Source organism: Lagopus leucura, unplaced genomic scaffold (assembly GCF_019238085.1).
Source record: "Lagopus leucura isolate 7727_CA_CO unplaced genomic scaffold, USGS_WTPT01 35097-1_obj-0_obj, whole genome shotgun sequence".
Taxonomy (NCBI): domain Eukaryota; kingdom Metazoa; phylum Chordata; class Aves; order Galliformes; family Phasianidae; genus Lagopus; species Lagopus leucura.
Genome location: NW_024967812.1, coordinates 77,376 through 91,828, shown reverse-complemented (window position 1 = coordinate 91,828; position 14,453 = coordinate 77,376). Strand labels below are relative to the sequence as shown.

General features: G+C 55.7%; 2 protein-coding genes across 3 annotated transcripts; one reads left to right on the top strand and one right to left on the bottom strand.

The window, feature by feature from the left end:
• The first annotated feature begins 1,543 nt into the window (after positions 1 to 1,543).
• LOC122193334 (PHD finger protein 7-like) lies at positions 1,544 to 6,864 on the top strand. Of its 2 annotated transcripts, none has more exons than XM_042894098.1 (9): positions 1,544 to 3,724; positions 4,023 to 4,114; positions 4,206 to 4,274; positions 4,560 to 4,684; positions 4,876 to 5,038; positions 5,130 to 5,236; positions 5,455 to 5,568; positions 5,720 to 5,838; positions 6,004 to 6,864. In XM_042894098.1, the coding sequence occupies exons 1-9, from the start codon at positions 3,688 to 3,690 to the stop codon at positions 6,780 to 6,782; spliced, it is 1,605 nt and encodes a 534-aa protein (XP_042750032.1). In that variant the 5' UTR covers positions 1,544 to 3,687; the 3' UTR covers positions 6,783 to 6,864. The 2 variants fall into 2 exon arrangements, with proteins under 2 accessions (XP_042750032.1, XP_042750030.1); XM_042894096.1 differs by having other exon boundaries at positions 4,206 to 4,304.
• LOC122193335 (peripheral-type benzodiazepine receptor-associated protein 1-like) lies at positions 4,922 to 12,884 on the bottom strand. The gene is made up of 7 exons (XM_042894099.1): positions 12,363 to 12,884; positions 11,984 to 12,040; positions 10,977 to 11,045; positions 10,582 to 10,680; positions 9,391 to 9,538; positions 8,959 to 9,206; positions 4,922 to 8,868 (listed from the first exon to the last, which is right to left on the bottom strand). The coding sequence occupies exons 4-7, from the start codon at positions 10,598 to 10,600 to the stop codon at positions 8,582 to 8,584; spliced, it is 702 nt and encodes a 233-aa protein (XP_042750033.1). The 5' UTR covers positions 10,601 to 10,680; positions 10,977 to 11,045; positions 11,984 to 12,040; positions 12,363 to 12,884; the 3' UTR covers positions 4,922 to 8,581.
• Between the last annotated feature and the right edge of the window lie 1,569 nt (positions 12,885 to 14,453).

Genomic DNA, 14,453 nt, shown 5'->3' with positions numbered 1-14,453 from the left:
CTTCGTATCATCAGCAAACTTGCTGAGGGTGGCCACCATCCCCTCATCAAGGTCATTGATGAGGATGTTGAACAAGACCGGACCCAGCACCGACCCCTGAGGAACACCGCTGGTTACAGGCCTCCAACCAGACTCTGCACCGCCAACGACGACCCTCTGCGCTCTGCCACTCAGCCAGTGCTCAACCCACCTCACTGTCCACTCATCTATCCCACACTTCCTCAGCTTTGTTATAAGGATGTCGTGGGGGACAGCATCAAAAGCCTTGCTGAAATCAAGGTAGACTACATCCACTGCTCTCCCCCCATCCACCCAGCCAGAGACATCATCATAAAAGGCTACCAGGTTGGTCAAGCACGACCTCCCCCTGGTGAACCTGTGCTGACTACTCTTGACAACCTCCTTTTCCTCCAGTTGTCTAGAGATGACATCCACCACAAGCTGTTCCATCACCTTTTCAGGGACAGAGATGAGGCTGACTGGCCTATAATTGCCTGGATCTTCCTTCTTGCCCTTTTTGAAGACCGGAGTGACATTGGCTATCCTGCAGTCTTCAGGCACCTCCCCCATCCTCTAAGACCTCTCAAAAATGACCGAAAGTGGTTCAGCAGTCACCTCTGCCAGCTCCCTCAGCTCCCATGGATGCATCCCATCGGGTCCCATGGATTTGTGAACATTGGTGTTGCCTAGGCGCTCTCGGACCACCTCTTCCCTGACTGAAGGAAGGTCTTCCATTCCCCAGAACCTTTCACTAACCTCCAGGGTCTCATATTCCTGAGGGGGAGCTTTTTCACTGAAGATAGGAGCAAAGAAGGCATTCAGTATCTCCGCCTTCTCAGCATCCCCTGTTACCAGAACACCTCCGTCACTTAGCAGGGGAGCCACATTCTTCCTAGTCTTCCTTTTACTGTTAACGTACTTTAAAAAAAAAAAAACAAAAACAACAAACAAACAAACAAAAAAAACCACCTTTTTAATTTCAGGTGGGCTTTAGCCTTCCTCGTCGCATCCCTGCAGGCCCTGACAACATTCCTATATTCTTCCCAAGTGGTCAGACCCTTTTTCCACATTTCATGGGCCGCCTTCTTTCCTTTGAGTTTGCGCCCGAGCTCCTTGCTCATCCACACAGGTCTCCTGTCACCCTTTCCCGATTTCTTCCTCACAGGGATGCACTGATCCTGAGCTTGGAAGAAGAGCTGCTTAAATACCGACCAGCTCTCACAGGCCACTTTACCTTCTAACACTCTAGCCCATGGGATAGCTCCAAGTAGGTCCCGGAAGAGATCAAAGTTGGCTCTCCTGAAGTCCAGGGTAGCAATCCTACTTTTTGCTTTACTTCTTCCACTCAGGATCTTGAACTCCACCATCTCGTGGTCACTACAACCCAAGCTGCCCCCGACCTTTACTTCCCTGACAAGCCCTTCTCTATTAGTGAGAATAAGGTCCAGCAGTGCCCCTCTCCTTGTCGATTCCTCAACCACCTGCATCAGGAAGTTGTCATCAACACATTGCAGGAACCGTCTGGATCGCGCGTGCCTGGCCACATTGCTTTTCCAGCAAATATCTGGATAATTGAAGTCCCCCATAAGCACCAGCGCCTGGGATCGTGACGCTGCTTCCAGTTGCTTGTGGAAGGTCTCATCAACCTCCTCCTCCTGATCGGGGGGCCTGTAGCACACTCCCACAACAGTGTCAGCCATACCAGCCTGCCCCTTGATTCTCATCCACAAGCTCTCCACTGAAATAGGTATAAGATGGTTCCCTTGGCTTAAGAGGCCGATAGGGCCTCTTAATTAGTAATTAGTGTGAGGTGATAAGGCATTCACGTGGTAGGTGTAGTACAGAGGATCGCACTGGACACTTTCATAGCTTAAATTCATTAATAGAGTATTGCACTTCAACGTTTTGGGGTTGCATGTAACTTCTGCCTGTCTCATTAGCTGATATGTTAATGCTGATACAATTCTGCTTCAGTTTTGGCAGAGGATGCACGGCTCAGCGCTGTTAAGAGAGCTCCCAAAATGCTCGAACTGGAGTTGTCCAGGGGCAGAGCAGAGCGGCGGTTCAGGGCAGTAATTTCAATAGCTATTCCCATAACAAAACTCAATGCTACCTAACAGTTACTTCAGTGCTTTGCAGAACACTGCAGATTACAAAATGTCCACGTGTGTATGTTGTTAATGGATAGAGCCATTTGGGATTTGGTATTGCAGCAGAGCTCCCTGTTTTTCTCTGTTTTGGTTGAATCTCCCTACACAAGTGTGCTTCAAAATAAATAGTTCAAAAAACAACTGAAATGGGAGTGAGCAGCTTTCTTGTCTCATGACTTAGAAGAGATTGCTTCCTTTTCAGCAACAATCCATGGAGAAACTCTTAAGTATAAATTTGCTTTGTTTCTCCACTGTTAACACTTCGGGTTGAGTAGGTCCGTTTATCTTGCCCAAAGCAATCTGTGCACTGAGCCCAGAAACTTGTTCCTGGGCAAGGAGGTTTGTCTTTTTTGAAGTGGACATGGCATATATGTATGATAGATGAGAATTCCACATTCTTCTTCCATGTCCAGAACAGGAGTCACCTTGGAATGTGCTGAATTCAAGTATCTGCGATGATGCCTTTTCATCAGCATGGCTGACTTTGTCTCATCAGTTTCTTCTATAATCTGAAATGGCAATTTCCAGGCAGGTCTTACAAGCTTCTTCCAAGCAGTTAACTGCAATCAGGTTTACTTTTAGATTTGAGCTTTACATCTGTAAGGTTATATGGTGGACTGGAGCATAAGGAGCTAGGAAGTCCCTCTTCAAAGCTTTCCTCTGGTGCTCATAGGTAAGAGCAACTTTTTCAGCTGCTTTTATTCTCCAGAGCTTCTGGATTGTTATCTCCCACGGACTTCTTTCCCTCTTACTGTGGAAGTGTGGCTACTGGCGTTTAGTAGCTCTCCTTGTGTTGCTCTGGGAGCACAGATCACCCTTCAGTTCATGGTCAGCATGCTGGAAGGTGAGACTAGAGCTGGTCACAGTGAAAAGCACCTGGCAGTATGAGGAGGGGCATTGCTGTTCTGCAGCTGTGGTTACTTGCCCCACTTCTTAGCAGTACATGCTCCCGGTGCTTCACGTGCTGTTACGGTGTGGAATACTGAAAACAAAAATCATACAACCAGGACAGTGGCAAAACCACAATCTAGTAATGGAAACATGTAAACACTTGATTGGGATACTGATGGAGCCACAGGCCCGGCAGCACTCAGGTGGGGCCAGGAGGGTGCACGTGACACCCAGTGCCTTCAGCAGCACCAACACGCCGGGCTCCAGCGGGGCTGCGTCCGGCACCGGGCCCCTCGCCCTGCGCTGGCTGCAAGAGCCGCCGCCCTGCTGCCTGGGTGCCCTCAGCCCCTGTGAGGTGTGATGGCGTCACAGAGGGTGGCACGGAACGGCCATTGTGACACGCGGGGTGCGGAACAGAGCTGAGGCTGCGGGGCTCAGGCCGAGCTCAGTGCGACCTGGTGAGGTGAGCAGGGAGGAAGGGGCTGCCTGAAGCTGCCCAGGGAGGAAGGTTCCCCAGCGCTCAGGGGCCTGAGCTGAGAACTCAGCCTCGTCCCGCTTCTCCCATAGGTTGGCACGCGGAAGACGAAGCCCAGAACTGCTGGGACAGAGATTCTGTTAGTGCTTGTCATCAACACACACAGTGTCCATGGAGACAAAGGAGGCTGCCGGCTTGATGGAGCCAGGTGAGAGTGAAGAATCCCTGCACGCAGCTCCCCATTGCCGGGCAGAGGGGGGCTGGGGGTCTGTCTGCGGCGGAGAGGGCAGGCGGGGGCAGGCCGTGCCGCTCTGCTCCTTGGCCAAGCGGCCGCAGCTGAGCTGTGGCTGGCTGCTGGCACCGCTGGGCCTGCAATGCCTCTTCCTCTCCTCAGCCTCTGGCCCTGCCCCTCAGCTGGCACGGCCGGCACGGAGCAGCCCCTGGGGCAGCCCCCGGGGACAACTGGCCCCGCAAGGCGCTCACTGCTGTTACTCTCCCTTCTCCAGCATGCGTGCTGTGTGGCCGAGTGGATGAGGATTCGAGCATCCTTGGGCGCAAAGAAGAGAACGGTGGATTCTATTACCATACTTTTTGTGCGGTGAGTTCCCACGTGGCTCCTGACACCCTCCTCCGACCAGGGATTCCCTGCTTCCTGCCCTAACAAGATCATGCTCTTTCCTCTTGTACAGGTATTTGCCAATGGTCTTCGTGAACGTTCGGAAGACATATTTTACAGACGTTTTCACACAGAAGATCTGGTACGCACCATGAGGCAGGCAGAACAGATGGTGAGCACTGGACCAGAACAGGGAGCTTTGTGACAGGATAGGCTTGGTGAGCTTAGCCTGGTCCAAAGAAAGCAATCCCAGCCCTTCCAAGCAGCTCCAAGAGAAATTCCTGCTCTTGCAGACCAGCCCAGTTCACCAGGCAGCTCTGCAGAGTGCCACCCAGCCCTGCCCCATCCTGTGCCCTGCCCAGAGGTGTGGGGTCTGCTGCGTAGGCCCTGGGGCTGCTGCTGATGGGGGCTGCTCTGCTCTTTCCAGCTCTGCTTCGTTTGTGGCAATCTGGGAGCCAGCATCACCTGCGCAGATCCAGGCTGCGACCGCAGCTTCCATCTCCCCTGCGCCTTGGAGGGTGAATGCGTCACCCAGTACACTGGAGAGTTCAGGTAAGGGCTGCCAGTCATTGCCTGTGGGCCTCCAACCCCTGCTGTCAGCACCAGCCAAAGAAGCCAGGAACGCGCTGTGACACCTCCCAGCAGCCTGACAGAGCCACAGCCAAGGCCTGGGGCTCTTTCCTGTTCCTCTGCCCCTTCTCACAGCACTTCTCACCTTGCCCATCCCTCCCATCTTCCCCCAGGTCCTTCTGCTGGGAGCACCGCCCACATCAGGCAGTGGAGGCAGCACCTGTGCAGGACACGACCTGCATCATCTGCATGGACCCTGTGGGGGACGGCAGGTCATACAGCACCATGGTGTGCCCGGCCTGCCGACACGCCTGGTTCCACCGGGTCTGCATCCAGGTAGGAGCCCTCCCCTCACCCTGCAAGCACCACAGGCGCTCAGCAGCATCAGGCCTGGCTCACAATCACACTGCTTGTGTTTCTGCTGCAGGAACAGGCTCTGCACGCAGGGTTTTATTACTTCCGGTGCCCCCTCTGCAGAGACGACATCAAGTTTATTCCAAACATGTTCTTTATGGGGATCCGAATCCCAGGCAGGTTGGTGTCTTTCAGCCAGCTCTTGAGATGTGAGGGCACATGAGCTGTCCTTTGTAAGGGACTGTCCCAGCAGGCCTGGTCCTTTGCAGCCATCAACATGGCCCTCAGCACCATTGGGAATCTCAAACTGGAGACGGGGTGGAGGGGGAGGGATTCCTTGGATTAGTTTTAGTCCTGGAGCAGCGGGTGCTCATCACATTCCCTCCCTTCTCTGGCAGAAGACCAACATGGGAGGGCAACAACGCCTACGCATCTCTACGCGAGAGGCACAGGAGATGCGATGCCAGTGACTGCTGTTACCCACGCGGCAGGGAGCACGCAGAGAGAGAGGGGTGAGTTGCCTCAGCAGCCCTCTGGGGCTCTGCGTGGGATCGCGACCTCGCCACAGCCTGGGGCAGCACGGACTGAGCACCAGAGCCGTGCCGGGCACTCCCGGGCTCAGATCACTTTGTCCTGATGGCCACAACCCCTTGGTTTCCCCAGGCCCTGGCAGCTGCTCCTCTGCAGCTCCTGTGCTGCGCAAGGCACTCATCGGCGCTGTTCCAACTTGAGTCAGAGCACAGCTAGCTGGGAGTGCAACGCCTGTGCTGGAGAGGGCACCGGTAAGAGGCAAACGGCCGCGTGCTGCTGGGCTGGGGCCAGGCGAGGCCTGGCAGCGGCTGCTCAGAGCGGCCTTGCTCAAATCCCTCTAGCCCTGGACAAATGGGAGCCAGTTCCACCCCGTGGCTGTAATTCCATCCTGCTCACCTTCCTGCCTCCCCTTACAGCCTCCGGCAGCAACTCAGATCTTCCTGGCTACAGCACCATCAGCCAGCAGGAAATGGAGCCATCCCAAGGCTCTGCGACACCAGAGAGGAGCAGCTCCAGCACCACCAGCCAGGCACCACTGGGGCCAGCTGACTGTTCCCGCGTGCCTGAGAGCGGCGGCCTGTCCAGGCAGCGCAGGACAGACCGGAGGAGAATCCGCCCACGTCTACACCGGGATGAAAATGGCTTTAATGAGCCCCAGGAACACCGTGGGAGCAGCCATAATGCTGCCCCAATTGCCGGGAGCAGCGCCCTAAACTCTGCCAGCCAGGGGACATCAGAGTCCTCAAGGAACTCCCCTGCAGTTGGCTACAACCTCCGGTGCAGACAGGGGCAGCGGGCCCAGACAAGAAGCCGCTCTCCCTTGCAGCACCGGGCCCCAGATTCTCCAAGCCAGCCCCGAAGACGCCAAACACGTGGGAGCAGGCAGGCACCAACCCAAAGTGCTGAGAGCGGCACCAACAGATGCACAAGACGGGGAGCACCGCGGTCCTCAAGGGCTTCCACAGCAGCGGATGGAAGCCGGTCCAGACAGCCAGGGTGGGCCCGGACTCGAAGCCGCTCCCCTCTTGAACATCGGGCTGCAGAGACCCCCAGCCAGCCCCGAAGATGCCACAGGAGCCGCTCCAGGCGGCGAGGACCAGCCCGGGGGCGAAGCCGCTCCCGGGTACCAGCCCGGGGGCGAAGCCGCTCCCGGGTACCACGCTGGGCCCCGAACATCAACAGCCAGCCCCAATGATGTCGCAGGAGCAGCCATGTGCAAGCTCCAATTGTATCCAAAGTCATCATAGTCCATCACAATAAAACTGAGAGTTCCATCACGCCACTGTCAGTTTTGTTCCTCTCTGCCTTTCCCGAGGTGGGCAGCTGTAGAGGTTGCAACCACGGGGATCCCTTCCCCCCAGCACCCAACCCACTCCCTCCTCCCTGCGGCCCGGCTCAGGCTGAGCTGGGTTCTGGCCCCGACTCCGGCGGGGTGCAGTGTTTCCAACACGGAACGGGAGGCCAGGCTGGCAGCTGCGGCCCCGTCCTGGGGGCGTTTCCGTCCTCTTGGGCACGCCGCTGTGCTTGGGATATGCAGGCAGCCCCGGGGCTGCTGCCGGCTGTGGCATGGGCCAGGACCCGGCCTTTCCTCCTGCATTCAGGCAGTGCCACAGGGTTTGCTGACACTGCTCATGACATCCACCCTATATTTACTTGGTCCAACTGTCCAGAGAAATAGCCAGCTGTTCTCTTCCTGGATCCAGTGTGTTCTGCTAACTCTCCTAGTGCAAAGTGACATCTTTCACGCCCATACAATTCAAAAGGCTTTTCCAGACTGGGCAGTCCTAGAGCACAGGTAGACATCCGAGCTGCTCTCAGTGGAATGTCATGGTCATGGTGACACGCAGGTGTGAACATCCTGAGCAATCTGCTCACATAGCTTCAGCTTGTCCTGTCAGACAGTGACAGCGAAGAGGAGTATGTGTGACACTTTCCAGCTGTTGTCATTTTGGAACAGCACTGGGCCCTGTTTGGGTAAAGCAAAGGAAGCAGCAGCAGGAAATGTGTCTGAGGGATCTGGGCAGAACCTTTTGGTTCTGGCAGCTGCATGGCCAAGGAGGCTCTAGTGCCCCTGATGCCGGCCCTACTCTGCCTGGTTTGCAACAGCAGCATGCTGTCTCTTAACCCCACAGCACTGGTGTCACCCAGCCCATTGGTGGCTGTGTCCATCACCGGGCTGCACCGTAGTGGAAGTCCCTCACACTGTGTGGGAGATCAGCAGTGCAGTGACAACAGCAACGTGACAAGAATGGTGATGTGGCTTAATCTGGGCCATGCACAACTTCACGCTGCAGCTACAGGTGGGTGTGCAGCCCATGAGCGAGGAGTGCCTGGAGGACACACAGTGCCTGTGACCTGGTACAGACATCACCACTTGTCCCTGCACGTCACTGTGTCCCTGTGGGCAGTGGCAGTGTGGTGATGGTGGCAGTGCCGAGAACACGTTACAGTGAAGAGCAACGAGCTGCTGGGCTGTCTGTACAACTTCTTCCCCCACCTCAAGCAGCTCAAGCTGGAGCAGCCGGCAGCCAGCACGGGGCTGGCAGTGTGGGAGGAGCTGCAACCGGGTTTCTGACACAGGACAACAAGGAGACAATTGTAATGGCAACACAAGGGAACAGCATGAGAATGTACTGACTGCAGGCTGATAATAGTGATGTCATCATAAGGGACAACAGTAGGACCATGGGAAGACAATGATGATGGCAAATTGGATGATGGGGTGACAAAGGCAAAGGCAATACGGGACAAATGGGATAAAAGCAAGAGTGCCATGGGACAACAGGGTGAAAATGGGGTGACAGTGATGACACAGGACAACAGGGGGCCAGTGACAATGGCAACATGAGACAATGGAGAGATAACACTGGGATAGCAGAGTGATGACAATGGGATAAAAGGGATACAATGGCAACACAGTACAGCAGCATGACAATGGTGAAACAGAAACATGGTGATGAAGTGAGGCAAGAATTGTGACAGGATGTTGCTGCATTATGGACTCTTTGCATCGACACAATCATCCGTTTCCAGCAGGAAATCACAGAGCTCGGGAGGCATCGTTGTGTCCAGCTCATCATCTGAAACCTCTGTAACCAAACTGGAAGGGACCAGCCCTCTCGTGCCATCCGTCAGCTCTCCCAGAAACCAGCCGTCCTCATCCACATCTCCAAAGACATAAACGTGCTGTCCGGCGGTCAGAGGAAGCTCGCTTTCTGGGTCCTCATTAGAACCCTCAGAAGGACGGTAGCTGTGGCGAGCTAAGAATCTTCGAACTCGTCCTGGGGAACAGAGGGTGAAGGGCAAATGCTCTGCCACTGATCCTCCACTCTCACTTTCAGGGCCATCCTCTGACAGGAAGCAGCACTCACCACTGTTCCCACGGACCTTTTTCATGGCTTGGAGTTCACGCTCCAGGTCTTCCAGACGAGTCTGAACACCTCTGGCCTCTGGGATGGCAGAACGGAACGGACTGAAACTATTGCTGAGGTTCTTGTTTGCTTGGGCAAGGATCTCTCTCGTTGCCTCTCCACTCTCCACTTCATCTCCAGCTGGAACTCCCTCCCAGCCGGTGTCAGGATGAGCTCGCTCTGCTGCTCTCTCTCTCCTCTTGCACACACTGAAAATGAGTTTCAGAAAGCCCTACTCACTGACAGGAAATAAGGGCAAACTTGGAAGACCTTGCGACATAAATCGTGACAGCGTACTGCCAGCAGCTGATTCGGCTGTCCAGGATCCTGGCACCACAAATACTTCATTGCCAAATGCAGCAATGAAATGGTTGGGGGAAAAAGACAACTCACAGGCATTTGTTCCACGTCTGCGACACAGCGATGCAGGCCAGCACCAGCGCAGACAGCAGCACAGCTGAGAGCAGCACCATCACTGCCACGTGGCGCTGCCGCACAGATCTGCCAACAGCAGCCTTTGTGCTTTTCCCTGCATTCAGCCCTGGAAGAAACGACAACGTCCCACCTTACCTTCACCTCATTGCCCTCGGGCCGCTTCGTTCCCAAAAGGACAAAGCTCACAGCCCTATGGGAACTGGGAGCGGTGAGAGGTGAGCAGCATCACACAGGCCTTCTCTGGCACACGGCTGGCACAACTCCCCACACCCCACTGAGCTCAGCCATTTTCAGAGAGCTGCTCCTGGCCTCTTTTACAACATGTGCTCTGCGCTCACACGCTCAGGTTCAGCTGCTGACCTGATGTGCGAGAGCAGGCAGGAAGCGCCTGCTGGCACCCAGTGACTCTGGTGACACTGGACAGAAATCTCCTGGCATGCCAGTGGTTTGCGCTGCCTGTGTTCGTCCCTTTAGAAAGACATAGGACAGTCGGATGAGATGTGTTCTCACATCGCACACCTGAGCTGACCCAACCTCGAGCTCAGGCCAAGTCTGCTGGCCTCCGCCCCCCAAATCCACCTGCGACCTCCTCTGCTGCCACGGGCATTTGGGCACTCCCACGAATTGCAGGGTGCCTACCCTCTCACACCTCCTGAGGAATCAACTCCTAAGCAAGGCACTCACACGCTGTGCTGTGAGCATCACCAACCATCACATTCCACCATCACAGCCAGGCACCTTGCAGGCTGAAATTCAAGCTCCAACAGGAACACCTCCAGAATCGACATCTGCATATGGTTTCCAGCATTAGCAAAGGCAGCCATCCCTGCTCGGGATGCTCATCCTGCCTTGAACTAGCCCAGTTGCAGGGAGGGCTTTGTATTAACAGAATCGCCGCACTTGACATTTGCAGCCATCTGGGTCTCCACAAAGCAGCTCTGACAAGTAATGGTCGTGCTGGGGGAACAGCTGCCCCTGGGTCTCGGCTGGATGCAGAAGTGGCAGCAGACCATCTCTGGTGCTCCCCAGTGCCTGCAAGGCATCGCATGGAACACCACTGCAGCACGGCTCTGAGCAATGCCCTCCTGCACATGGACATCAGGCCTCAGCTTCCCGAGTCTCACAGTGAACAGACTGAAGTATACCCACCACGAGCTGCCACGTCCATTTCCTTCAGCAGCTCTCACGGATGGTAAGACCCCTGGGAGAATTTTCCTCTGTTGGATTCATCCTTTCCCCTTTCCAGACCTGCATGGAACACATGAAGTTAAATGCCATGAGCACAAGGTTTTGAAGACCAGCGCTGAGTCAACACCATCGGTAAAACAAACCACCACCCCTGGGCATCCACCTGGGCTCCAGCACAGGAACGAACCAGCGACTGAGCAAAGCCCTCCCTGGGGGCACTTCTGCAAGCCATGAAAAGTTTCAGTCGTGCACAACAGCATCGCTGAACAGCGGAGCGTACGGGGGAAGCAGTGCCATGAAATGGCACCGAAGAAGGCAGTGAGAGCTCTCCAAGGAATTACAGAGCCGTGACTTACCCATGCCATCCGTCCGGGTTTCGGTCTCAGAGCTCAGAGGGGAAGCTGGATCACCTCCTCCACTCACATCTGCAAACAAACGCAGCACAGAGCAATTCTAATTAAACATCCTCCCAATCGGAACGACGCGGGATGCAATTAAAGCAGGGGATTTCTTCATGACACTGCTCTCTCCCTTCCACACAGGAGCACCTTGGAAACAGTTCCCAGGTACACGCAGGGGCACCGCGATCCTACAGAACTTACACCGCGTGGGGCTGCCCAGAGGAACGCCCTCCTGGAGCTCAGCCCTCAGCTCGACTGCGTGGTGCCCGCTGGCTCTGCACAAGGCACCGGGAGCAGCTCAGGGCTGGAGCGGCCTGCAAAGACGGCTTTGCAAGGCAGGCACTGCACTCTGCACACAGCCTGACCTGAACCTTCCCTTCTCTTCCACAGAGGAAGCAGGAAGTCACACGGCACTCGGAAAGAAAATTAAAGCCTGAATGAAAACTAACAGCTCTCAGGGACTCAGCTGTGGGATCGCCCCGCGTCTCAGTGAGCGGATTGAACCTGGGCTTTGGTCAGCCGCTGCCTGGAGACACGGCTGGAATCAAGGACAGCTGAGAGACATTCCCATGGCATGTGCCCACCTCTCTTCCTTACTGACATGCAGTGATGGAAGGGGCTCAATGAACGGCATGGGGCAAAAGTTCCAAAGCTGCAGAGAGGCCCGGTGACCTGACGGCTGGTATTCCACAGCTTTCAAAATACTTTCCCCAGGCCACGGGAAACAATTCTCAGAGACTTCCCAGAACAGCATTCAGCTGCTTTCAATTGTCTCACTGGTAGACCTCTGAGATACAGAGGCAAAGCCAACACGACGCCGAGAGCACAGAGCACCCAGGAAACAACAACACCCCATGCTTCCCGTGGAGAAGAACCCACTGGCCGGTGAAAAGCACAACCCTTACTGAACTATCCCAGCCACACATGAACAAATATCAAGGAAACAAAGCCTGGTGACTTACCTCCAGCATTCCCCTCAGGTTCATGGACAGGATTCCGTTCTGATTCGCCAGCAGGGCCTGCAGGCACAAGTGTGATCAGACACAGGTGAGGAGAGCTTCCACTGCACATGGGGGCCTCCTCTGTAACACTGGCAGACCTGTAAGATCTGGCGGTGGGTCAGGGAATGGCACAGCCCAAATATGAAGCTCTGGGCTCTCTCAGCTGAAGAGGGGCAGTGGTGACCTTCCCACCAAAGTGTGGCAGCTCTCCAAGTAAAGAAACACTCAAGGCTCATCTGTGCAAGCCCTTCAAGGCACAGACAGACCTGGAAGACCTTGCACCCGAGTAAACTATGAGGGCATGAGTGTTTCTGCCTTCTAGGAAACAGACACAACTTACCTCTGGGTTGTGCCTTGGGCGCAGGTGTGAAATCTGGATCCAGGAGGTCATCCAGAAAGAGAGCACCGAGCTCATCATCTACAATCAAGAACAGACAAGAGAAGGACCCACTGCACGGCGTGATCTCCTACCCCCGCAGTAACTGGATGTGGGTCGTGGGACAGGCTGGGAGAAGGACTAGGGTCCCGATTTCCAAAGTTGCAGAGCAGCCAGGATGAGCTGCAGGCTGGCACCTGGCAGGGCACACAAGACTCCCTCCAGGCCACGTGCCGCATCCCTCACGGACCACACGGAAGAAGATGCAGCCCCTCGGGGCTTTCTTACTGGGAGGGCTCTGATGCACACAAAGGAAGGCTGCACCGAAGCCCTGGAGGAAAGCACATCTGTCTCCTCCTCTGGGCTGTGGGCTGGGGCTCTGTGTTGGAAACTGGGAGTCATCTATGGGGAGTACCACAAGCCTGGGGCAGAAAACGCTCGTGTGTCTCCAGCACACATTTTCTGAGCTCTCCCCAGGACGCCTCCCTCCCAGGATGAAGGCTGTGCTCTATCCAGCAATCAGCAGAGCCACGGCCCGACCTGGTGGCACGGCTGGAGCCAGGCCTGGGGAGCAGTGCTGCCACGGGCTCCTGCCCGGCTCCTGTGGTGCAGCCTGTCACCCCCTGCCCAAACCCCCAACCCCTGCCCCGGAAGGCAGCCCCAGGGAAGAGCAGCACAGGGCCGTGGGGACACAGCCCGACTTCTCGCCCCACTGCTGCTCAGTTTTGGTCCCGTCTCTGCCCACCCACCTGCTCCTGGTGCTCGCCATGGAGCAGCACACATCTCCCTGAAGCACACGGCCATCAGGAGGAAGAGGAAGACAAGGCGGGCAGGGGCCATGGCCCCCCACACTTGCACCATGCTTCCACCACCACCGACACAGCCACAGTGAGTCGCACAGAGCGATGCCTGCAGCACGGCGTCACAGCCAGGCATTGAGAGCTCAGCACAGCAGAGCACAGGGCACCGCGACCTCACAGCTCTGGGATGCCGGGCAGAGGCTCCACGCGGGCTGCTCCGCTTGTGGTGCACTGCACCAGGGTGGGGGATTGCATCACAGGAATGCAGAACAGCGAAATGGGTTGGGCTGGAAGGGACGGTACAGAACTTAGAAGCTCAACCCCGATGCCCTGGGCAGGGATGCCACCCACTGGGTCATGCTGCCCAGCCTGGCCTTCAGGGATGGAGCAACCAGAGCTTCGCTTGGCAGACTTTTACAGTGACACCACGAGGGCGTTATTTCCAGTTCGGGGCCCCCGTGACACCACGGGCCATTAAGAAAGAGATGCCATACGGAAATGGGGTCTGGATCAAGGATACTATAGCACAAGTTGTCCATGCACGTGCAATGGGTAAAGCCTCTCCAGCATGGAGAACGATGGCTGAAATATAAACACAGGGAGGCTGACCTTCCCACAAACCCGCTGTGGGAAGCGCCATGTGCTTTCCTTTTTGTTGGTAGATCTGCAGTTTCATCCATTTTCCTCCAGTTTTCCAGGACCTTGGCTGAGGACATCCCCTTCCTACACCAGATCTATTTCCCATTTTTAGCGTGCTTTCAAGCCTGAATTTAGGAGTGGAAACTGAAGGCTCACTGGTTAGCACCTCCCATCCCCACAGTCCCAGTGAACTCACCCACTGCTGGCAGCCGGACGCTTTGGGGCAGGGCTCTGATGGCCAGCACCTGCAGGCTCCCACCCTCCAGAAACCGTTGCAGCAGTGTGTCGCCTTTGTTTCGGCGACCCTGACTGAAGTCTCCTTGTGAAAGTGTTCCGACAGCCCCGGCCAGTTTCGCACGCTTTTCATGACACCAATATGGTGAGCGGCAAAATGGGATTAATTGCAAGGAGCACACCCTTCTTAAAACTTTCCCCGTGCCTTAGGGCTACTACCATTATCTCTGACCAATGGACATGTGGCATGTCTTGTTTCCTCCTTATTTGGTCTAACCTGTACTTCTCCCTTATCTTCAGGTCATTTGTTGCCATGGTTTCCCAGGGGCCGAGGGGCCCCTGTCGACCCTGGTGACTGCCCCAGACCATTCAGTTAACTACA